This window comes from Procambarus clarkii, chromosome 28, assembly GCF_040958095.1.
Source record: "Procambarus clarkii isolate CNS0578487 chromosome 28, FALCON_Pclarkii_2.0, whole genome shotgun sequence".
In the NCBI taxonomy this organism is placed as follows: Eukaryota; Metazoa; Arthropoda; class Malacostraca; order Decapoda; family Cambaridae; genus Procambarus; species Procambarus clarkii.
The window spans coordinates 3937217-3961220 of record NC_091177.1 but is presented as its reverse complement, the minus strand read 5'-3'; the positions used below and the strand labels follow the sequence as shown (position 1 = coordinate 3961220).

Here is a 24004-nt window from a genome sequence, read left to right as displayed (position 1 = left end):
AAGCATTTCCACAGTATGCAAGGGATGCACAATTACCTTTAACATTAGACACTGTTTTTAAGCATCAAGAAAGACTGCCTTAGGCAAGACTACACAACTGAAGTCTCATGAACCAAATAAGAAAATTAAAAATATATATGGACAAGTTTATTTGATTTTAACTAGTTGAGCAAGCATGACACTAGGGATTGGCCAGAACCTCTCATTATGTGAAAGATAAGAGTGAAAGTGAGTAAGAAATTGTGAATAAGAGTTTGAGAAATTATGGAAAATATTTACTTCACCCAAAAAGTTAGTTAGGTACTGTTAAAAACATTACACATTCAAAAATAATCTGTGCCAAACTATGCCCCCCCAAATTTTGTTTAACAAAACATCATCTACAATGTATTTCACCTGCAGCATGTTCAGCCTGGGTGTTCTCATCATACTGGAGACAGAGGGATCGCAAGAGGTCATGATTGGGCAGTGTTGCCTCCATGTAGGAGGCTCCCAAGAACCTGCACAGCGGAACATACGAGAGGTAGGCCAATTCAGGTGTCAGCACCTGTTTAAGCTCTTCTAAAGCCTAGAAAAGAAAAAATTATGAATTTTGTTCTCTTGTAGGAATCAAACAATTAAATGTAACATAACCTCCCAGCAAGCATAAGAAATATTGCCGAAACAACCGTGGACATTTTCAAGAGGAAACTAGATTTATTCCTCAAGGAGTGCCGGACCAACCGGGCTGTGGTGGGTATGTGGGCCTGTGGGCCGCTCCAAGCAACAGCCTGGTGGACCAAACTCTCAAGTCAAGCCTGGCCTCGGGCCGGGCTTGGGGAGTAGAAGAACTCCCAAAACCCCATCAACCAGGTATACACATATATGCAAGAAAAATCATAAAAATAGTACCCAAAGTGTAACAAAATGTGGGTGACATCTCAGTAGCTGACCTGTGCTTGACTGACATGGAAATGACATGCTGGTGACATTTGCTGGACATGACACAATCTACACTCTTGGTGATTATTTCAACCCACCACGATCAGACATTCTTGCAAATCGTCCTGCCCCATCATGGGGGATGGGGATTTAAGATCAACCCACTACCACAATGTATCACCATGAGAATAATAAAGAGGCAACATTCTCAACAGTCTCTCAAAATTCCCTACAAGCCATATATGGCAACAATAAATCACAAAACAACTTAAAACAACATCTTAAAACAGTCTTGAACCCACGGTCGTCGAAGCTGCTTTCTCACTCGGCAAGCATTACACCTCTTTGGCAAAAACCATCTCTTGAGAACAACCTTAGACTCTTATACACCATTGGACATCACTTCTATTCTTCTCTTCAGTTAACCCTACTGGCACAACATCAAGTAGGTGGAATAAAACTAGAGGATGTCAAGTGATAACACAGAATGACAGATGCTATGTCAAAGGCCTCCAGTAAATGACATGTGTATGCCAATCATAGCCCCTCCTTGCATGACACCTTGAATGGGTTTCACACTGATTGGCTGTCACTCACAGCATCTTGTGCAGTTACCATGGCAACAGCACGTAGATTGCTTCTTGGAGCTTCCACAGTCATTAACTTATGGGTGGGAAAACATGCTTGCTGCCTGGCTACTTCCAGTCCCTTTTAACAAACAGAGCTCCAGCAAAATCAAAATCTCATTCATACTGACCTACCTATTCTTGCCTAAGTTAACACTGACCAAGAACAATAAACGAACAAAAACGGTACAGTACAGTACTAGAGAAAAACTCATTATGACTCGGCCGAATACTAGGCTGTGTTTCAAATCATGACAACAGGCAGTGAAAAGCAAAGCTCAATGACACCAAGACACTGGTCACTATAACACTAAGGAACAGATAAATACTTTGACACCTTCAAGTGATAACTGGTAACAAAGGGCTAGTCAATTTATGCCCTTACAAACAATTAGACAAACTAAGCTATCCCTTCAACACCACTAGACAACAGTCAGATCACACAACAGGGAAATTTGGGCGAGGGCTGATATGTGGAGAGTAAAAGTGATTATAACACAGTTTCACCTTCATTAATGTGTAATGTGCCAGCTGGATGAACTGTGATCATTAAACTAGACATAAATGAAAAACAAATTACAAGATTTGAATTTCTTCTTAATTAGTTTAAACTTTATAACCCACACAAAGTTTTGCAATTGAATTAACAAAGCGTATCATTGAATACAAAAATAAATGATCTTAAATTAACTGACCTTAAGCTTGACAGAGTCTACATTAGATCCAGGGGATGCTTGGAGGCCACCTGCCGGTGATGCTTCATCACCACCTCCCAGGACTACTTCTGCTTCAAGTGATCTGGAAAGAATCTCAATCAGGGAAAATCTACATGTGTAGTATCTTTATGTATCATCTGCATGTATAGTATTTTGTACTATAAAGTATATACTTTATGTATATTACAGTACAGTATCCTTAACCACTCAATAAACTAAAGAAGGAAACTTTAAATACTTTAATATATTATGTAGTATTGTACAATATAGTGGGCTAACAAATATAGTACAAGGCACAAGGACACCCATATGATGACAAAGAAAGCAGACACTATAATGATATAGTCATTCCTTGTTGACCAGACCACACACTAGAAGGTGAAGGGACGACGACGTTTCGGTCCGTCCTGGACCATTCTCAAGTGGAAACTCAATAAACAGAATTTTTCTTTTACCAAAAGATATAACTTAGCTTATGAGTTTAATATATATAATAAGCCTTTGCTATGCATTACGGAGAAGAACTGTTAACTGTTCAACTGCACAACACAACCAGGGATCTTCTCACTAATTATCTGTAAACTGCGCAGTATAGGGATTTTTAAAGTGCAGCTCAAGATATGAAACGTCTTTGCTTCGTCAGTATGTCAGCAACTGACTAGTGTGTGACACTGTGTTAGATTACAAGATTACCACACCCACCAGAACTGATTAGAGGTTCATAGTGGTGCATAAAACTGTAGTTATATATAATGCATGTATACAGTAATAACGACAAAACCCAGTACGCTTTACTGTTTTGTTACTACATTTAAGTGATATTATATCACTGTAGGATTAAGTAGATATACAATTCCACTATATTTCAATTTTTACACAATTTCATCTTTTGAATTTTGTCAGCACACTTCTCTACATTTTCCCCATAAGTTCTTACAATTGAATATTCACACAAGTCTCATGGCTATATTCCTACCTCAAAGATCAAGGACCTATTGTACAGTACAGTATCCCCTCAAAGGACAAGGGCTGGCTCTATTGTACAGTATCCCCCGCCACTTACAATGGTTTCCCATGCTTACCTAACTCCATTTATACTAACTCTTTTCTTCCTTTGAAATAACCATGCCCTTATCCAACTTAAGATGGCAAGCCATTACCACAAGCCTTTACCCTTCTAATCAGTCTTGCATGGGGCACAGTATCAAAAAGTTGAAGTTAAAGTACACAAGTATGTGAAAGTACACAACATTACACTCCTTTCCACTTGATAAGACCTCAAACATATTCCACAATAGTTATCCACGCCAAATATTTGCTGTCTTTATCGGGAGCACTATGAATGGAAACATTGAAAGACACTTATGATAATCCAAATTTCACTATCAAATCCTACTTTGTACTATTCTCTTTCTCTGAATTACTGTACAGTACTGCATATGGTCTGGTGAACTCGTTACAAAACTTAGGAAGAAATAGAGCAGAACAGCCTTACCTTGGTGATGCTCCAAGCTGACTTGAAGAATTAGTGTGACATTTATCAAAAGCTGTCATGAGTCGTGTAATAGTGGGCATCAAGATGCTTTTACTCATTTCCCGACCCACTCTCAGTGCCATGATAAAGAGGCAGTCAATAACTCGGCAAGCTAGAACTCCCCGTGCTGCTCCACCATGGGGGAAATTGACTTTGGTTGATGACAAGAGACGAATTACAGGGTAAACTGCATTACGAATTAGTGTTTCCTGAAATGTAAAACTAAAAAAGTGAATAAAAGATGCTACACAAAACTTGCAGATACTGTAAAATAAAATTCATGTACATAATACTGTCAGCTGTCTTTTAAGAGATGGAAATTAGAGTGTTAAATATTACAACTCATTATTTGTTCCTTGTGGCTACAGTTCTATCAGCAATACTGTGTATCACTCTCTACCGACAACATTTGTATTTTATCATTATCAGTATAGGTATTGCTCTTTCTTAAGTGTGTCTTGGACTACTAATAAACTAGCAATAATCCATCATATCTTGCTTTTCAACTAGCAATAATCCATCATATCTTGCTTTTCAACTAGTTAAACCTACCCTTGTCTTCCTCTTCAACTAGTACTAATCTTCCCCTTCTTTTGCTCTTCAACTTGCATTCAAATTTTTCCAATTTATAAAATAATTTACTAGATTATATTAGCCATTAGAAATCTTGCCTTTCACATTCTCCTCTCACAACTGAGGATTATGGGTTCTAAATCTCCCCATTTCCTTTCATCTAATACCTCTGTTCACCTAACAGTAAATAGGTACGGTACCCAAGAGTTGAGCAACTGTTGTGGAGTAGCATCCTGGAGAGGTTAGTAGTTTGACCAGGGGGGACCTCGATGCAAGCTTAAAGTGTATGTATGTATGTATGTATGTATGTATGTATGTATGTATGTATGTATGTATGTATGTATGTATATATATATATATATATATATATATATATATATATATATATATATATATATATATATATATATATATATATATATATATATATATATATATATATATATATACACATACATACATACATACATACATACATACATACATACATACATACATACATACATACACAGGCTTCCTATCCCCAACACAACAGAGTACAGTATTGTATTAAATTTTCACTTAAGTATCTCGTTTTGAAGGAAGAAACGTTAGTGGAAGTGTGGAATGAAGTCATTTATTAGGCATCTTAGGTATCTATATGAAACCACTGGTACAGTGAAGCAGAGGCAGATAATAAAAAAAACAGACTGGAGGCTACATTCAAGCCTTTTGTGAAAGATTAGTTCAATGCAAAGTTCTCAAGATACCTTCATCAACAAGTATCTGTGTTAGTCATTCTACAGATATTCTGCTTTGATAGACAGGCTAAATATGAGGTCTCTGCCCATGATAAATATCATTGTATCTCTCAAAAGAATACATTTAAATATGCTCTTTTGACATACAAATTTCTGATTAATAATTACATTACAATTATAAATTACATAAAACTGAACGGATATAAAATATTATGAGCAGGTGTTTAGAAAAGAAAATTGAGCAGTCTCCAATAGAAAACAGGAGAACCAGAGAAAGACTATGTAAGATATATCTTGAGGTTATCTTGAGATGATTTCGGGGCTTTTTAGTGTCCCTGCAGCCCGGTCCTCGACCAGGCCTCCACCCCCAGGAAGCAGCCCGTGACAGCTGACTAACACCCAGGTACCTATTTTACTGCTAGGTAACAGGGGCATAGGGTGAAAGAAACTCTGCCCATTGTTTCTCGCCGGCACCTGGGATCGAACCCAGGACCACAGGATCACAAGTCCAGCGTGCTGTCCGCTCGCCGACCGGCTCCCCAACCGATATGAGTTATTACAATGTGTTACGAAGAAGGTGAAGAACGTGTTACCTGAGTAACCAATGACAAAGGCATCACTCTGTGTACTGTGATGAAGAAGCCTGCATCAGAGTGCAAGAGCAAATGGAAACGTTGCATTATTTGGATCATTCCCCACCACTTAACATAATGGGGGAAATGAAACTTTAACAAACCATTCAGGATAAATACCCATTATTCAATTTATAATTTAACAATTGGAATAAAGGATACTGAATTTTCTACTTTTGTATTACATCACAATTTTGTGTTAGTCTTAGTATACAGAATATGTTCTAATCTACTTAATTAGGACTAGAATAAGTGCAACTGAAAGAATTACACTGAAAAAATCAACGTGAAGAACTTTAAGAAAGCCCCATAAACTTGTACAGGGTAACTAGGAGAACCAACCTGTAAGTGTTCCATAAATGTACTGTCAGTGAGGTATGGCAAGAGGTGTTGCAGTAAAGCCATGGCTCCCAAAACGCCACCTTCCATTGTTGCTGACAATTTACGTCGACAAGATGCCACCAACTCACAGATGTGGCACAGGTATTGCAGTAAAATGACTTGCTCACCATATAAACCTGTTCAAATAGCAATTCTCATATAAAGATGGCATGTTACGAGCTATAGCAAAATATGACCAAATGTATAGTTTATGTATATATAGTACTGAACAATAAATACTTACAAGCAATTTCCGAGAGACAATGGAGCACTTTTTTAGCGTAATGATCACCAAGAATACGTTTTCTTGTAACCGACAGTTCATCTAATGGATCCGTAGGTATTGGGGCCAGAGCTCCCGAGTCTGGGAGATAACACAAGGTTAGCATTCTCAATAGATTCCGTGTAACATAGCGGGAAGTAAGAACTGGACCCAATCTTCCTGCTAGCCAGAGCACACTCTCACAACAAACATCTGACATGCTATGATCAAGGTCCAATTTATGTTTACTGTTCTGATTTTCAACATCATGAAAAGCAGTTTTAAAAGAATCTTTGTTATTTTCTCCAATGTCAATGTTAGTGATAAATCTCCCTTTTTCTAAACGAAAGTCAGGGAGTGAAGTAGAGTACTCTCCCGCAGATTTGATCACTGAAACACCAGTTACACCACTTTTTGGAATGTTGATGTTAGTAGTGGTGGATGCCGGTAAAGCTGTGTAAGCAGCAGCAAGAGGTGTAGGGGTGTCTGGGTCACTTACTGGCTCCTCCTCATCCCCACTCATAGAAGGGGAGTGTGGAGAAGGACACAGAGATGGGATAGATCCTATTCCTTCCTGCAGTGATACTTCATCCAGACTTAAAGTTTCTGATGCCAGCGGTGATCTGCCAAAACAAATAATGAACAGTAATGTACTGCAGAACAGTAACCTAATGTATAGTACAGAAATCTCTCACCGATTGACAAATTTCAAACAAAATATTAATCTTAATACCAATAATACATTAATGCATCAAAAAGCTGGAATGAATTGTACCAACAAATTTTAGTGCACAAGGAGCTCCTCCAGAAATAAAAACTCTTAAATTATTCAAATATTTAGGAATTTCTGGTTATGAAAATATAGGATTTCTGATGCTCCACTGTATATTCATTTAAAGTATTAAAGAAGCAAATGCAAGCCGAGTTAAGTGATCCAACTTGCCAAGCTGCACATTACCGTCTCTTGTATTACGAGGCATTGTATACAGATGGGATAAAAACCTGGTTACTCAGAATTTAACAGGTACAGCCTCACCTCAACTGGTCACTTGCATCTTGCATAGGAGTGTCTGGGGAACTAACATCTACTTCATCTTCACCCCCTTCAAACACAAATACCTCTGAAACAAAAATTGCCTTCAACACCCCAAAATACTGATAAACTCATTATATCTGGTCTGGTAATGCTCTCTATATCAATAATCCTCCTCACAATATAAAAGAAAGACAAATTTACTTATAACTATGCTACCATTTATGAATAAAGTGTTTGATCGACTAATTTTAAATACTGTACACTGGAAGGAAAAAAAATTAAAAAAAGTTCCTACTAATAGTACAGTTTGCCACACTTGTTTGTTTACATACATTTTCATAACAAAGTCCTTACCTAAGAATAATGTGCAGAAGGGTGGGGGGAAGAAAGGGGCAGATGAGGAATAAATATTACTTAAAATACTGTCAACTGCACTGAAAACAATATTTATTTCTTTGAAGAAAGATCAGTTTCTTTACATCCTAGTATAAGCATCTGACCTGGCTCTGCTTCTGCTTCAGCATCTGTGAGGTCAGCCTCAATGCGAGCTGCACCAGATGCTTCGGAGTCCATTTTCAGTGTGAGCTCTGTTGTGCTGGAGTGGGAATCTTCCTCACAGGGTGAAGTTATACTTTCAGCACACAGGCTTATGTCCACACTCCTAAAGCAAGGAGAAGGATGATATCACATCAGGTAGTCTAACTATTAGCTTTATTTCAGGCAGTGATGAAATGTGAGTACAGTACAGTAACTGCAAACATGTTTAAATTAGAAAATAAATCCAGTGTTGAATGAAACAAAATGCCTCTTTCTGGTGGGCCTTTATAAGCTTCTTAATACTACAACGTGGAAATGTCCCTTTATAAGCTTCTTAATACTACAATGTGGAAATGTCCAAGTCCTGGAAAACACACAAGATGTCTAAAGACTCGTGTGCGTGGTGAGCGAGACCTAGGAATGAGGACCAGAATCTGACCCCTCCTTAAAGAGGTAAAGGAAAACCTGGCTGCCACCAGGTGATGGGTGGTACCGGTACAGGAATCCAGGCAAGCATAGAAGCATGGCCCCTCTGTCAGCAGTCACTTGTGATGTAGAGAAAACTGGAAATGTTTTGATGTTCATGTAAAAACTTGTCAAGTCATTCTGGGGTGAATTGAAAAACTAAGTGACTCCCTAATATTGTACCTAATTATGACCCTACATGGATGAATAATAATCCCCCTGTGGTGATTTAATTATTTAAATTAATTTTCCCCATGGATCCTTGATTTTTTAAAGGTCTGTCAACTAAACAAGTTGATTTTATTAACAACAAATTCATTTTCCCAGTTTCACCTCTCAATTGAAAGACATATGTAACTGAGTATGAAATTAAATAAAAGGCAGTACAGTATTAAAAAACTTGCTTATTTTGAGATGTTTGATGCTATTTTGTTGACACTGTTTCAAATTTCAGGTTCAATGCCAGACAGTTTTAAGCGTATATCAGGTTCCAAATTCATCATGTTTTTGTATTATTTTATTTTATTTAAAACAGCTGGGAGAAAGTCTGTTTGCAAATATGTAGTGTGGAATAGCATTAAATATCTCGGTACTATAAATACAAGGTCTGGGTACTAATTTTTTACATGATTTTTTTTAGCCAAAAGTATTGTTGTACTGAATGAAACTTGACTTTAGCGACACCTGTCACTAAAGTGACACTTTTGGCTGTGTCACTAAAACTTTACATGACACAGCCAAAAGTGTCACTAAAACTTTAGTGTCACTAAAGTGACACTGTAAAGTTTTAAAGTTAAGTCACTTTAGGCTTGTGATAAACATGATATAATCAATATTGCCATAGTGGGTTGATAATATTACAACCAAGAAAAAACCCTGAAAATTTGGAAGTTTATCTTTAGCAGCTTTATTATGAGCAATTATACATTTAATGCTGGAACCTCTTGCAATTGTTATTTTAGCTTCCAGACCCCAGGTTGGAAATCACTGGTCTAGAACATCCTTCTTTATTGCTCATGATCCCAATCATATAATACTATGGACATCCTCAAGTGAGAACCTAGTGTGATAGTTCAGAAATGCAAATGCAAGGTCTTAAGCTCCATATTAAATTTCACCCAAATATAATTTTGCATTCACATTAGTCAAAAATATTTAAGGAACCTGTGAATAAAACAATTACTATACCATCCTCAAGAGGATGAAGGCATTTTTCATTAAATATGTGCGCAGAACATGATTTAATAATGTGATGGTTCTCAAATGGGTGTAGAAAGCGGGTAATACTATAATGACCAGACCACACACTAGAATGTGAAGAGACGACGACGTTTCGGTCCGTCCTGGACCATTCTCAAGTCGATTGTGATGAGGAAGTAGAGACAGGCAATAAATAGGCAAAAGAGATGAGGAGCAAAGTAAGATGTAATAGAGGGGCTAGTAGTAGGAACTGCAGAGGGCCTATTGGCCTCCTATAGGTAATACTATAGGCTGCCATACAGGTGCCAGACTAAAAGCATAAGAACTATGCAGGTCTTCAAGAAGAGAATTTGGTTATTTTCACTTACTTGAGAGTTGTAGACTGCTTTCTAACAATTTCTGTAGACTGTTGTGATTTTCCATGTACTTCCTTATATCCACCAACACCTTCAATCAAAGGTGTTACAAAAAATGTGAGAAACTTGTGAAGACCATGCCAGACTATCAATTGCAGGAGAAAGGAGCGATGGAAAAGCTTGAGATGTTTGTCTGTCACAGTTTCGGCCTCAAAAAGTTTCACTACAGGAGGCAAGAGGTGTTTATTTGCTTCCTCTGGTCCCAGAGCTTGAGCAATGAGACTCGTCAGGTACCACGCAGCATTTACAGCACTTTCTGGATATTCAAAGAGCTCAATCAAGTATGGTAAAACAAGGTCTAATCCCTCTGCTGATAAACTAGGCAACAAATCTGGCAAATCTTTGGCAGCCATCTTGACCCTGATCTCGGCAACTTTAAGAATATATTCCTTTCTTTTCTGGGATTCACTTAGCAACATATTAGCTTCATTCAAAAGCTGTGAGTATTGTCTCATCTTGCATACAAATCTATACAGTTTTGGAAAGTATGATGGGAAGACAATTACATTAATAAGGGGTTGAAGCAACTGATGTGGGCTTGGAGGTGGCAAACCATCTGATGACACTGGCTCATATTTATTAGGTAGCGAATTGTCCTTAGCATCTCTCCAGTTCATTATCTGAAATATTACTTGTAAAGTATGGCGTATGCACCGAGGAATATCAGTTTGGTCGTGCGTGAGAAGTTTGCGAGCATGAGCGTATCTCTCTTTGAGTGAAGCTTTATTACTCAGAATCCTACATTTTGAGTGTGAGAAAATCTCCACAATAATACACCCTATTACCTGTATGTCTCTGACACGCCTCAAATGGGCTGCCTGCTTCACGGCTTGTTGAATGTCTCTACACTTAATTGATTGTTCTGGAATACTTCTTGATGCTTTCAATACCAAATTAAATAACATTTCAACTTGATTAAGCGCTACAAGTGGATTATATTCATGAGGTAATTGGATATTCGGTAACTCTGTTTGCTTTTCCTCAAACAGAGACGTTCTAGATCGACTTAATTTTTTGGAAAGTGCCAAAGACTTGACACTTTCCATTTCTTCATCCTGCCGTTCTGGTGCCGAGTCTGCCTCACTTGCCTCGTCACATTTTTCAAATTCTGGAAAGAAAATTTATAATTAAGAAAAATAGTTCATGCGTAAGTGTATGTAAATCATACACATTTTATTGTTAAATTATATTTTAAAGAAGTGCTTGCAATATTACCAAAAGAATTTCACATAAGTTGGTTATTATGTGAGGAAACTACCATTTTATTGCAAGATGCATTAGTAGGTCACAGGCATCCATGACAAGAGGGTGTACTTGTTGGAGTATTTATTGAGACAACAATGGTAAATGTCAAGACCTCGCACCAGCCTCTGTACAACTTTGGCTTTATGCTTAGGTCAGAAATTGACAAGCTGATGGAACAATAGCAATGCCTAAGGGAGTGGCTAACGGGGTCTGCTTGTTGGACACCTTAATACAAATTAATTTATTTCATGTTCCCAAAGAAAAGATTTCGAGTCACCACTGTAACATGACTGAATGGAAGGATAATGGAGAGAAATGTCTATTAACGGCTCGGAAGACAGCATCTCTTCTGACACGATGATATTTTTTAAATTGAGCTCAAGTAGTGCCTTTTGTACTGGCGAAATTGGCTATGCATGCTTATCCTGCATGTGCTGTAACTTCATAGTATAAAAGAATCCCAAAACAATAAGCTTACTTGTTTCTTGTTGTGCAGCGATACTGAACTTGGGCGGTGATCTGCCAAGGTACGGAGATGGTGTTAGTCTTGGAGGGTGAGGTGTAGTGAACAGCTGTACAACTCCTCCAGTAGTAAGGGTTGTATGGGCATCCACTAGCTGCAGGCACACATTCTTAGCTTTTACTGATGCTCCACCAGACAACCTGAAGAAACAGTTACCCTATATTAGAGCCACAAATCAAGACAAAGTACAGTAGTACGGTTGGGTTTATTCTCGACTCACAATTGAAAATCTTGAGTGGGACAGAAATGGTTGGGCAAGTTTCCTAATGTGTTGTGGAGTTGCACTCTGTGGAGGGTCAGTATTTCAATGGGGGAAGGGATGACCTTGACTCTGATAACTGTCTCTTTTAGGCAATTGTCATTCAATAGTCTGATGTAGTGCTGATGGTTTGACAGGTATGCATGCAAGAAGCTTGGGAAGCTACCAAGAGAACCACCAGAAAGAAGCATTTCATTACATTCAATGCTGGCACTTTAGATATTGGTCTTGACAGATGAGGTGGGTTGTTGATGTTCAAATGTTACAGGTTACACCTTACACTGCTCCAGTCATTTGGGAGATGATTTAAGGTGCCTCATTTTATTTAAAATTTTCACCCATTCTAGGGGATGTCATTTGACACTAGAGACCTCTGTCAATTGTAAGCATGAGATCGCTGGATTTTTTCAAACGTAGATTAGATATGTACAGTACTTTATACGAGTATATCTGGTTGGATATAAATAGGATCTGCCTCACATGGGCCAATATGCCTTTCATTCTTGTGTTCTATAGTTATAGAACATGAGTGACTCCCAAACAGATTTACAAGCCGTCATTAAAGTGTATTAGGGGCATTTGACAACAGCAAATATGATCACGTATTTCTGGACCTCAGCAAGGCCTCCTACACAGTTCTGCAAGAGAGGCTACTAAGGAAGGTCAAAGTACATGGTACTAGAGGAAACATATTAAACTGGATCAGAGCATGGCTAAGACAGAAAATAGATTCACCATAAATGGAGTGCAGCTGGAGAGGACAAACGTTCCTAGTTGTGTGCCACAGGGCTCTGCACTAAGCCCACTGATTTTCACAATTTAAATACAACAAAATAGATATTGGAGTGACCAGAATATCAGCATGTCTGTCGATGACACAATGGTAAGGCAGGTAATAAATACAGTACAAAAGAAGACTCTGATGAAATGCAAAGACTTCAACAAACTTCATGCTGGGCATTTTAACATCAATAAATGCAAATTCTTGTATCTAGGGCAAGACAGCAATGCTATATACCACATCAGTAATACTTGTATAGCCCTGGGTAGATCCAGTGAGTCGTTGGAGTCGGTGCTAGCAGTAGCCTGAAGCAAAGGCAGCAATGCATCAATGCACAAAATAAAGCAAAGAGGATGCTGGAATACATGAAGAAGAATAATCGTCATCAACAGAAAAGCACATATATCATCCTTCAGCTGTATGTAGCACTGGTAAGGCTCCAACTTGCACTACGCTGTGCAATTCTGGTTGCCGTACTTTAAAAAGAGGCACAAAACTCACAGAAAATACAGAGAAGGATAACGAGGCCTTTCCTATGACGACAGGCTGTAGTGTCTCAATCTACACATACTAGAGAGATGACAAGGAGAAATATGAGCAAAATTTTTGAGTGGGTTAGGAGAATATACAAGGAGGAATTTAAACAGGGTTCTGAAAAGTTGCCACAGGTCAGAACCCACAACAATGTGTACAAAGTGGAGAAATTTAGTTTTAAGAGGAATACATGGAAGTTCAGGTTTGGAAACAGGGATGTGGATGAGTGGAATGGGCAGCCAGCTAGCATTACTGAGAGACTGTTTACAGGTTTGAAGCATAGATTGGACAGGTATATGAACGAGAGGGAGTGATTATGAGCAGGACTCGTCTTCAGTGGGTCAACAAGCCTGTTGCTGTGCCAAGTCTTATGTTTTATGTTCTTATTTGGAAGATACAGTACTCATGACATTTCATTTTTAATTGGACATCAAACACTTTCATTAAGATAGAAAGATAGAAATGAATAAACTGTTACAAGGTTAAAAAGATGTCCCTAATTAATTAATGCAAGATTTCTGTATGAAGTAACATGTGCTAACTAACCAATGCCTCGCTGGTACATGTCAACATAAAAACACATAACAATAAAGGTACACATAAAAATCACAATAATCAAGCTAACAATAGAAGAAAATACTCAATATACAAGTACACACTTGTGTCCAAAGTTAAGGTCAATCCAATGATGAAGACGCTGCGACACTCTCTCACTCTCGAGAGCAGAGCGATGGAAGTGCATGAAGTCTGCAGCATCTTCACACCATTCAGGTACTTCCAAGTCACTTAGATCCTGGTGGATACTCTGAAAATAGTTAAAAAAATATAAATAACTGCATCAAAAACTATTTATCTTGTGCCACTTGATCATTCAGAAATAGCATTCAGAATGTGAGAAAATACAGCACACGTTTCTACTTATGCATGCTGAAGGTATCCTCAATCTTTACAAAATAAAACACTGTCCAATGAAAAGACCATACATGTAAAGTGCAAAAGACATGTACTTTACAAAACTTCCACCAAATGTTGCTACATGCATAGAAAACAAATTTCAACATTTAATGGCCATATGTCTAACCTTAAAAATAGATGAATCGATGTAGAATTCAGGTATACACTCATCTGGAGTCCAGAGATAAAGCCGACTTATTGTAGCTGGATAATGTTCTGGCACCCACTGTTGACGTACGTACTTAGTCAAAATCTCCTTTGGGGTTACACGAGCCTTGTATACATAGTAAGTGATCTCACTGAATACTTCCGTCACATGATGTGCAACCTGAGGGTGCAAATACAAAATATTACATCTGTATATTTCTAAAATCCAGGCTCTAAATTATACAAAAAAAAGCTCACAATTTCTTTAAAGAGTTCATTCATAAAACACAAGGTATTTCCAACCCTCACTTGACATCCCAAGTGACTGCCAAGGAAGAGGTCCCATTATCAGTAATCTGCATTGGTACCTGTGTCAGCTGACATCAGCAAGCAACTCCACACAGCTTCAGATGCACACACTACAGCAACTCTACATACAGTACTTACTGATGCAAAGAAACATACTTAGTAGAGGGAAAGAGAGGAAGGAAGGGGGGAGGGGGGGTTAGGAGCAGCCAAATAATCCACTCAGAAAACCACATTTTATACAACTCTAAGCCTAATTTCCAAGCTGTCTCATTCAGCTTCAGGGTACTGCAGATACTGTAACCCAGATACTGTATACGAGTATCTGGGAGACCTAACAATGCCCCCCCCCCTCAAGTAGTTAAAATATATTAACTCTTCAAGTATCTCTGTATAAATTCTTATCCTACAGTTTAATAATAAATACTTATGGTGTTTCTCGCCACTCTACACGTATCTACAAAGTCCATATCCCCTTTTATAATATACTAGTAAATATAAAATACCATTGACATGTATATACAGTATATACAATATGCTATTTCTAAATGTACAATGCTACATGCCAAAAATAACATCAAGGCCTAATGAAGGGCTATAGTATAGGTGGGAGAAGAAGTGGAGAGGAAGTGAGGTAGAGATGGTCAGGAGAAAATGGGAGAAATAAAACTTACTGCTTGCTTATTCTGTCCATGACTAGCTGCCATCTGGTATGTATGGTCTAACTGTTGATCCCCTTTATTTAGTCGAAATTTAGTTTTGGTTAGATCTCGCCATCCACCGTTTCTGCTAGAGAAATCCATCACCCATGGCACCGTAGGATGATGATGGGGCGAGTTGAACTTTCGGCCCGCATAAAAATTAAGGCATAGTAGGTAATCAAGAGTCGTTATCTGGTGGCCAACCTGAAAGGAAGTTTACTGGGTAAAATGCACAAGAAACTGTATTCTATTTAACACAATGATTTTCATTTCATATTAGCTATTTTTGCATTATCCAATTTCCCATTTTCATGGGTGGGGGAAACCTCAGCCTATAAACTCAGACTATAGGGAAGCAATTTAAGCAAATTAAAGCATTAAATATGATGATGTGCCATTATCAGTTGTTCCCAGAGCTTAATCAATGGCATACCAAAGCTTCGAAAATCAACCCAAGATTCTAAAACACACCCTGGTGTACCAAGAGCCACTATTAGGATCTGGCGCTCTATACAAGACGAGGGGAGCATGGGGATCAGAGATCTGCCTAAAATCAAGAAAATATCCATAAAAAATGATAGGCGCAACAAACCACACAAGTGCTTGAAATATAATGAACCGCGAGGTAAACAAAACAAATGATTGTTGTTGCAGCTAACAACCGTAACAATGATGCACCCAACCACCACCAGATAGTGGCCCAGGTCACCTGTGGTCTCGGAAAGCTACACACCTCACTCAAGAGCCACCAGAACCGAACCAAAACAATTCCTGTGGGAAAAAAGAGAAAGCTACTGAGATGCCAATCAGAAAAGGGCCTTTCATAAAATTAATGTTTCATTTCTGAGAGGGGGCCCCTCAGCCCTCCAAGCTTACTCCCAATAACACCTCAGCAAAGGAGAAAAGTTTTTTCTTATATGGAAAATAATAAATTAGTAAAATCAGAAACGGACAAAAGAGCTTGCCTGGGGAATCAGATTGCAGATCAGGGCCTGGGCTGGAGGAACATCAACAGCATGCCATGGATATTTTGATAAAGAATGCCATCACAGCAACAAACTTACAGATATGATGAGTGGTGATACACAACTGGCAAGAGGAGTCAAACTACCTTCCAGATGGCCTGGAAAAGGTAGGCCTTGCACAGTGAGACACAGGGTTAACAAATAAGTATGGCATAATTGACTTCATTCTTGACTCACAATAAGGAATCCTGGGTTAAATTTCTGGGTGGGACAGTATTGGTCGAGTTAGTTTCTTTTCACCTAAGGACTGTTTACTTAGCAATAAATAAGTACCCCTTGAGTTAGGCAACTGTTGTGGAATTTCATCCTGGGGAGGGTCAGTAGTTTGACCTTGAGGGGGCACTCAATACGAGCCTAAAGTTTATACTGTATATTCCAGCCTAGTGGAATAGCTCAGTAAAACAGCTTATTAAAACTAGCTTCTGATCCAGACTTTCAAAGCAGAGATTTAAGCTCCAGAGTGACTCATGATATATGAATGCTCCACAGTACTATCAACAGTAGTATCCATAATGAGTACTGAGAATACAGCTCCGGTGAGAACAACATTAAATGTGCATGTGAATAATGGGCCAACAGAATAAGATGATGGGATGTGCCACTGCAGAGTAAAGATATTACATACCCAGAGTTGAGTAAGCTGCACTAAAGAGCACTGAAGGAGCACCTCCAGTTCTGCATCTTGAACACTGTTGCTGTCCACCTGTAATATAAGAATGTAAGTATTCACCATTAAAAAATTTCATAATACAGTACAGTATATATGTATATTCTTTCCTATTCATGCATATAAAAATACAGTATTGAACGTAATGAAACGCCCCTTTCTGGGCGAGCCCATGCCACTCCCTTAAGTTATATTGCCGAAATAGCTTCCCATTACTAAGTCACATCAGATATGGACCTTCTGTTGCCTACTGGAAACCAGAGCCAGAACCTAGTACCTTTAAAAACAGTAGGGGATTGTTAAGACCACCCCTCACTGGGAAGGCAACCATAAAGTAGACGAGATAATACAAATAACTGCATGGTCCATGAAAATGAAGCACTTAAACAACCAACAGACACCACAAATTAGTCATTCAAAATAAAATGGTTCACTCTAAACTGGGTATGAAACACCCCGTAACACACAGGGCCACCAACAGGTGGCACCCCGTAGTTCCTGGCTTTAAGGCCAGCGACCGTTCAGTCCAGAGCTGATAGATCACAAACCCAACAGACATGCCTGGTAGGGAGGGAGGCAGTCTGGGAGCCACCAGCCCTGACCCGGAAAGGGGCATTTCATTACATTCAATGCTGGCTTACTGGGGGGGTTGGGGGGTTGGATTCCCTTGGTGGTTCCATGAAGCTAACTAATAATAGAGAAGGAAACATGGGACTTGCCAGGGAGAAGGCGAGGCAGCATCTACAAAAGCCTGAACTAGAGGGAAAGACCAGATGCAGGGTGCATCACACCAGCAGGGAAAGGAATAGAAGCAGGAAACTTACAGCAGACGGAATTTACCAACTCCAAAACTGGATCCCTAAACACCATAGGGGACAAACTAAATGAGCACCATACCACAACCCGCAAAAGTGTAAAAAATTAACACACAAAGCAGTAGCCGACTGAAAAGCCTCCTCTCTCGAAGCAGGATCTGATAAGATAAGAGACCCCACAAGCACAAAGGTTGCCGGACTCAAAGTCAGAGGTGCCACCAATCCAACAGTCAGTATTTGGCAAAAATAGACAATGATCATCAGCAAGTAGGAAACTCAATGAGATCCTTTAAACTCTCATGTAGTGAGAATGGGCTCCATAGGTTGATCCATTACCAACCATGCCACAGACCCACAAGGGAGTTTGCCAGGGTCTGAAGGAAACTAACCAAACAGGACACCCAGGCACTAGGGAAGTTCGCTGGATGAACAGACCAATGCAGCCTATAGGATTAACTTGACAATGAAGGGTTATCTCTTAACTATGCTATCATCATCCATTCATTCAATGACTAAATTACCTCAAATTCTCCTCATTCTTACACTTTACACACCCCTTTATTCCACATCCTTCCATACCATTTTCATTTCTTACTCCGACTTCCTAATGCCATGGTTTTTTCCTGTTCATGCCATGCCAGGAACTTGAGTCCATTCATAAAGGTCAGCACTACCATTACATCATGCAGCCTTCTGGCCACCTTTCTTTGTAACTAGTTTTTCATAACCAAAGCTTCCATTGCACAAGTCACTTTTATTCATAGTCTCACTACATTCAACATCTGCACAAATTCACTTTTTGAATTACCGAGCTCAGATCTCAGTGACTGACTGCTTATAGGATTTCTCTCTCTATTCCTATTCACACACCGAGTTTTCTTCTCTTTCCACCACAAACAGGATACCATTACTGTAGCAGCAGGAAAGCAATGAAAATAAGATAAATCTAAACAAAATGGATTTCAGAGAGCAGAGAGCATTTCATTACACAGCATTAAATGAAAGTAGAAATATGCAACACTGGCATGGAATCTTCCCCCATAAAGCACAGAACAAAACTTTACAAAGTACAGTACAGATGTTTGCAACTAGATGAGCACCAGAACTCAAAGAGACAAGTTATAATATTAGGTTACAGGAAATATAGTTCTCAACAGAGGAGAGAAAGAACAGAAGGAATATGATCCATTACATACAATATACTTTGGAGGAATACACTCAGTGGACAAGAACCAGCCTATTTATATCGAGAGGAACTATGACAAGTGGATCTTGGTGGAAGCTTGAATCTTAATTGAGTCTTAAAAATGTAAGAAAACTCTCATACCCTGCAAGGGTGGTCAACTAGTGGAATGCACTGAAAGAAGAAAGTGTTGAAGTCATGTTCATCCACAACGGTAAGAAAAATATGACAGAACTCAAATGTCAAAAGTTGTAAAGGCATGCTAGATACAAATGGCCAAGAGGTGACTCATAATGAGCTAGATAGCCCTTCCCAATACACACTTACAGGTAGTACAGTACTCTAATACTTCACTTTTATTCATACCACTTTTTGCAGTCTTTCACAAACATCAACAAACGTTATATTTAATGTCCCATATATCTGTATCCTTATTATGATATTCTAGGAGAACTGCACCATCTGCATGCTATACATAAACTTATAGAAACTTTTCATTTATTCATATTGTAATTTCTTCTACACAAATAATACATTTTCCTATAAGTATCTTTAATACAGCATTTACAACTGACACTTCAATTGTCTCCTTGTTACACTTTTTTGTATTATCTTAACCCGAAAATTCTTTTTATTCTAATTTGTGCCATCACACACATCATGTGCAATCACTGCTACTGCCTTTACCTTTTCAAAGTTGATAAGTATCTTGAACAGTGCCATGAGAAGCAATTCATTAACTTGTACCACCCCACAGTCAATAGCCTCCTCCCTCCCTACTTTCATTCCAATTAATTCCTATTATAATGCTTACCCATTTCCATTTTTCATTCTCACTTGTTCTGAAAATTACTTTACAAATCCTAGCACATTACGCATTCCCTTCTGATAAACTTTCACCGTTTCTATTATCTCTTATTCCTCCTTTACATCCCCAGTCATTACATTATACTTTCAGGGCCCAGGCAGGAACAAGATGGGTCCCTGCCCAGTCTTCCCATCCCTTTATCATGGAATATGGGGCCGTTTGTATCACACAGCAGAGAATGAAATGTTTCCACATTCCTATGCTTAAACCTTTCATTACAGATAATTTTGAATACATACATAAATCACTCACCAAGTTTGTTCATCTATTAAACTTAAGTGAATAAAATAAGTAGTGTGTCAACTTGCCTGTTTTAAGATATCAAAAGCCTCTTCACTAGACATTAGTTTCTGATATGGAAGCAATCTTCTATCTAACTGACTTAATGCACTTAAGTGTTTAGTTTCCTCACTATCACCATCGTTAACTTGAAAATTATCATAAACTTTTTTTGTCATAGTTACTGGACAGTAGAATAACTTAGTACTAGTTTGTTGACATTGAGTGGCGTAATTATTTTCCGCATACAGATCTTGTGTGTCCGATATGTGATCAGATTTGGGGACTTCAATACACTGACTTGCATCCATTGAAGGTGATACTCTGCTTCTCTCTCTTCCCGAGTCAGTCTCCTGTATGACTTCAATCTCTGCTTTCTCTTTGGTTGTGTGCTGAGAGTGTAGTGAGTCTGGCTGAATCAAGTTATCAGGAATGCTTGGCAGCAAGCTGAGGTAGAGAGAGTCATCAATAAAAAGGTGACTCAAGGTAAAATTCCCAAGGTGAAGCCCTCGATCATGTGTATCTCTAGCCGCTTCCAAAATCTGGTAAAGTATAAAGAGCGGCCGTGCTTCAGATCCAATTAACTTGCCTGGGCTGTGGATTAGAAAATAATTTTAGCCAATAACAAATTTATGCACATTACAAATAATAAAAGAAAAACTGGTGAAAGAAGCGACTGTGTGTTTAGGCATGTATAAACTTGTGTATACAGCGAGTCCTTACAATGAGTGAGGAATGCAGTTTTGAAAAATCAGCATAAGCAATTTTTTGTAAAATAAATTTATGTTTATGTAAATTTATGAAAGGAAAAAACAAACAGGCTTTGAGTATGTGTAAAAACACCTTTCTGAGCACTTTATTCAGATGCTCCCTAAGTTAAGTTCTTCTGTCACTTTGGACTGGTCATACCCTGTACCCTTTTTCATTAAATAAAAAACCTACTCCCACAGTTCCAGAGAAGGACCAAAAGCATGCTCTACTGACCAGATTCTGAGGTAAACTTGACTGTAGAAACCTGCAGAGGGGGCTTTTTCAAGCCAAGAACAGGGACACAGAAATGCAACTAGGGGCAGAGGCTAAGGCAGTACCCAACCCATACGGGGAAGAACAAGAAAAGAGAATCCACAGAAGGAATAAAACCCTTAAGCCTTGAAACAAGATTACAAAGAGTGACAAAGAGTGACAAAGAGTGACAAAGAGTGACAAAGTGTGTGACAAACACAGACCATACTCAGACCAACCCAAAATCTTGAGGCCTCTCCTTGCTGCAGAAAAGGAATGGGCTAGGAATACATAAATACAAGCAAGAACTTAAAATCCAGTTGCAGCCTTTGCCGACTGCACACGGGACAACAGTTAGGAAGTATGCGAGGGCTGTGGGGTGGGGACACTTGTAACTGCATGCTGGATGGTGTCAACACCAGGTGCAAGTGTCGGTGTAAGTGCCCAAGCATACTAACCAGTAATAAGAGAGAGAACATCACAAGAAAAAGAACCAATGTGACATACTGAAGGTAGAGTTACAGTATGTCATAACTATGTGACATACTCGTTATAAGTGGGATTGGGTACTGACTGATAAATAGGAGCTGCTTCATATGGGCCAATAGGCCTTCTTCAGTTACCTTTAATCATATGTTCTTATGTTCTTATAGACAACCCATCTAAACTATAATGTAACAGAATTTGTGGATTTTGCTTGCAGAAGACCTGAGAGCATGATGGAATTACGCCTTTTCGTGAGTATTACTGAGATATTACTACTTGCTGTTAAGTATCTGACATATATGATGTGCATAAATAAAAAAATCCATATCCCCAAGTCCTGATGAATTAGTCTTAGCATATGAATATGAGCAGCCCCTGTTTTGTTTGCATTTATTTTCCACTCCAGGGATATATAAATTTACTTATAACTATCAATAACCACACAAATATTTTTTGTAGTAGCACAGAGATATCAGCTCAAATTAAAGAACTTTATGAATATTCATCAAGCAACAGTTGTACTATCATGTTATCGTGATTCTTCATTGTGCAGTTGTCCTACACTACAAGAAAATGTTCCTTTAAATGTTATGATATCTATTATTCTTGGTACTTTTTTTATCATACACAACTGTTTATAAACTGCTGGTAATTTATAATAACCAAACTATGTTGATAATAGGAAATTCATTCACTGCTATAACACTCAAAACTACACATGTTGTCTAATGTTTTGTATCTGACATACACATTTACAAAGTAACAATCATCACTTCCTATTTAAATATCTGAATTAATTACTGCTAATTAAAAACATTCAAACTCGCGAGTTTCATCTTACCTAAATGAGACACACTGCAGAACATTATGGTAAACGCTATTCAGCATAACTAATATATGTTGGTCTGCTTCAAAAGCACATATGGCCGGCAGCACATTGGTGTGAGGGCCAGGAACACGGCTGCCTTGTATCCCACCGTGCACTGGGGTATCTCCTCTGTAAGCAGCAAACATTAGAAATAAATGTAAAGTGGATGTAATGGTTGCAGAATAATAAAAAAGAAAAAGTTCATAAGACTGCACACAGAGTAATTACTGTATGTAATACTCATATATACTTGTAACTCTTTCTCATCTCCTCTGGTTCTGACAAGTCGTTTGTAATCACCGATTTCCCTTTCCATTTCTGTTTTGGCACTGTTCACTAGCCACTTTGTTTTACAGTAACATCATTTGTCACAATGTTCTTTATTATCTGTCTTGCCTCTGACTCTTTAGTAACTTCTTCAAAAAGTTATGGTGATCGTTGATCCCAGATACTCCTCTTTTTTTTTCTGTAGCTTTTGTTGCATCCATTGCAGTTTCCCCTTCCTGTTCTACTACCTTAATCATGCTTGTTCTATTACCTTCATGCTTGTTGACACTTGCTTTCCTGCATTGGTTCATTTTCTTACATTTCTCTACTTCAGCCATGAGGTCTGCTCAAAGTTTGCTTTCCATATTCAGCTCTGTATTCAGATACACTACGATCATTTCTAGATCTAATGTCTTCTTCCCCTCCCTGTTTTTATTTCCCTAATTACCTCTGTCTCACTATCTCCACCTCCCTCATCCTCTTCTATCACCCTATTTTTCGTGTTTTTTTTGTCAAAAACACCAACCGTGTTTTTTTTGTCAAAAACACCAACCGTGTTTTTTGTCAAGGTCTAATACTTGACCAAGAATGTCTCGACAAAATAAAGGATCGAAAAAATACATTGTATTCAATTTTGGCCACAGAGGCCTTAGCCAGGTATGTTAGTAAAAGTCTTATATCACCTACATGATTGGGGTATTCACCATATACTTTTTATTGGGCTTATTACTTGTAGAGATAATGTCTTTTTGGGGCAGAGATACTCAAGAGCATGGTAGTTTGTCACTGCTAATTTGGTCCCCAGAGTTAAGGGCACTACCAGAAGGTTTTGCAGAGAATTTGTTTTCTATCTCCCATTATGATAAACAATAAACTTATGCCTTATGTGAGATGTCATATTGATCTCTGAACCAGCTAACTTCATTGTCAAAGTGAGGAATAATAAAAATATTAAAGAGCATAAAACATATTAAAAAATATAATTAACTAAAACATTCTTATACAGGTCCCAGGTCCATTGCCAATCATAAATTTTCACAATACAAAGAGAATGT

The 24004-nt window shown here is 38.4% G+C and overlaps 1 protein-coding gene across 2 annotated transcripts in view; it reads right to left on the bottom strand.

Annotated features, from left to right (window-relative positions):
- The window catches only part of Wdr81 (WD repeat domain 81), a 45099-nt gene that overhangs the window by 17566 nt on the left and 3529 nt on the right, over positions 1 to 24004 (bottom strand). For both annotated transcript variants that reach the window (XM_045737375.2, XM_045737376.2), the window contains exons 6-20: positions 22656 to 22811; positions 20356 to 20920; positions 17140 to 17217; positions 15463 to 15693; positions 14463 to 14663; positions 14041 to 14186; positions 11763 to 11947; positions 9992 to 11147; positions 7922 to 8082; positions 7422 to 7506; positions 6368 to 7008; positions 6085 to 6260; positions 3759 to 4006; positions 2243 to 2345; positions 397 to 568 (exon numbers count right to left, since the gene is read on the bottom strand). In XM_045737375.2, coding sequence (XP_045593331.1) covers positions 397 to 568; positions 2243 to 2345; positions 3759 to 4006; positions 6085 to 6260; positions 6368 to 7008; positions 7422 to 7506; positions 7922 to 8082; positions 9992 to 11147; positions 11763 to 11947; positions 14041 to 14186; positions 14463 to 14663; positions 15463 to 15693; positions 17140 to 17217; positions 20356 to 20920; positions 22656 to 22811 — 4304 coding nt within the window. The remainder of the gene's footprint in view (positions 1 to 396; positions 569 to 2242; positions 2346 to 3758; positions 4007 to 6084; positions 6261 to 6367; positions 7009 to 7421; positions 7507 to 7921; positions 8083 to 9991; positions 11148 to 11762; positions 11948 to 14040; positions 14187 to 14462; positions 14664 to 15462; positions 15694 to 17139; positions 17218 to 20355; positions 20921 to 22655; positions 22812 to 24004) is intronic.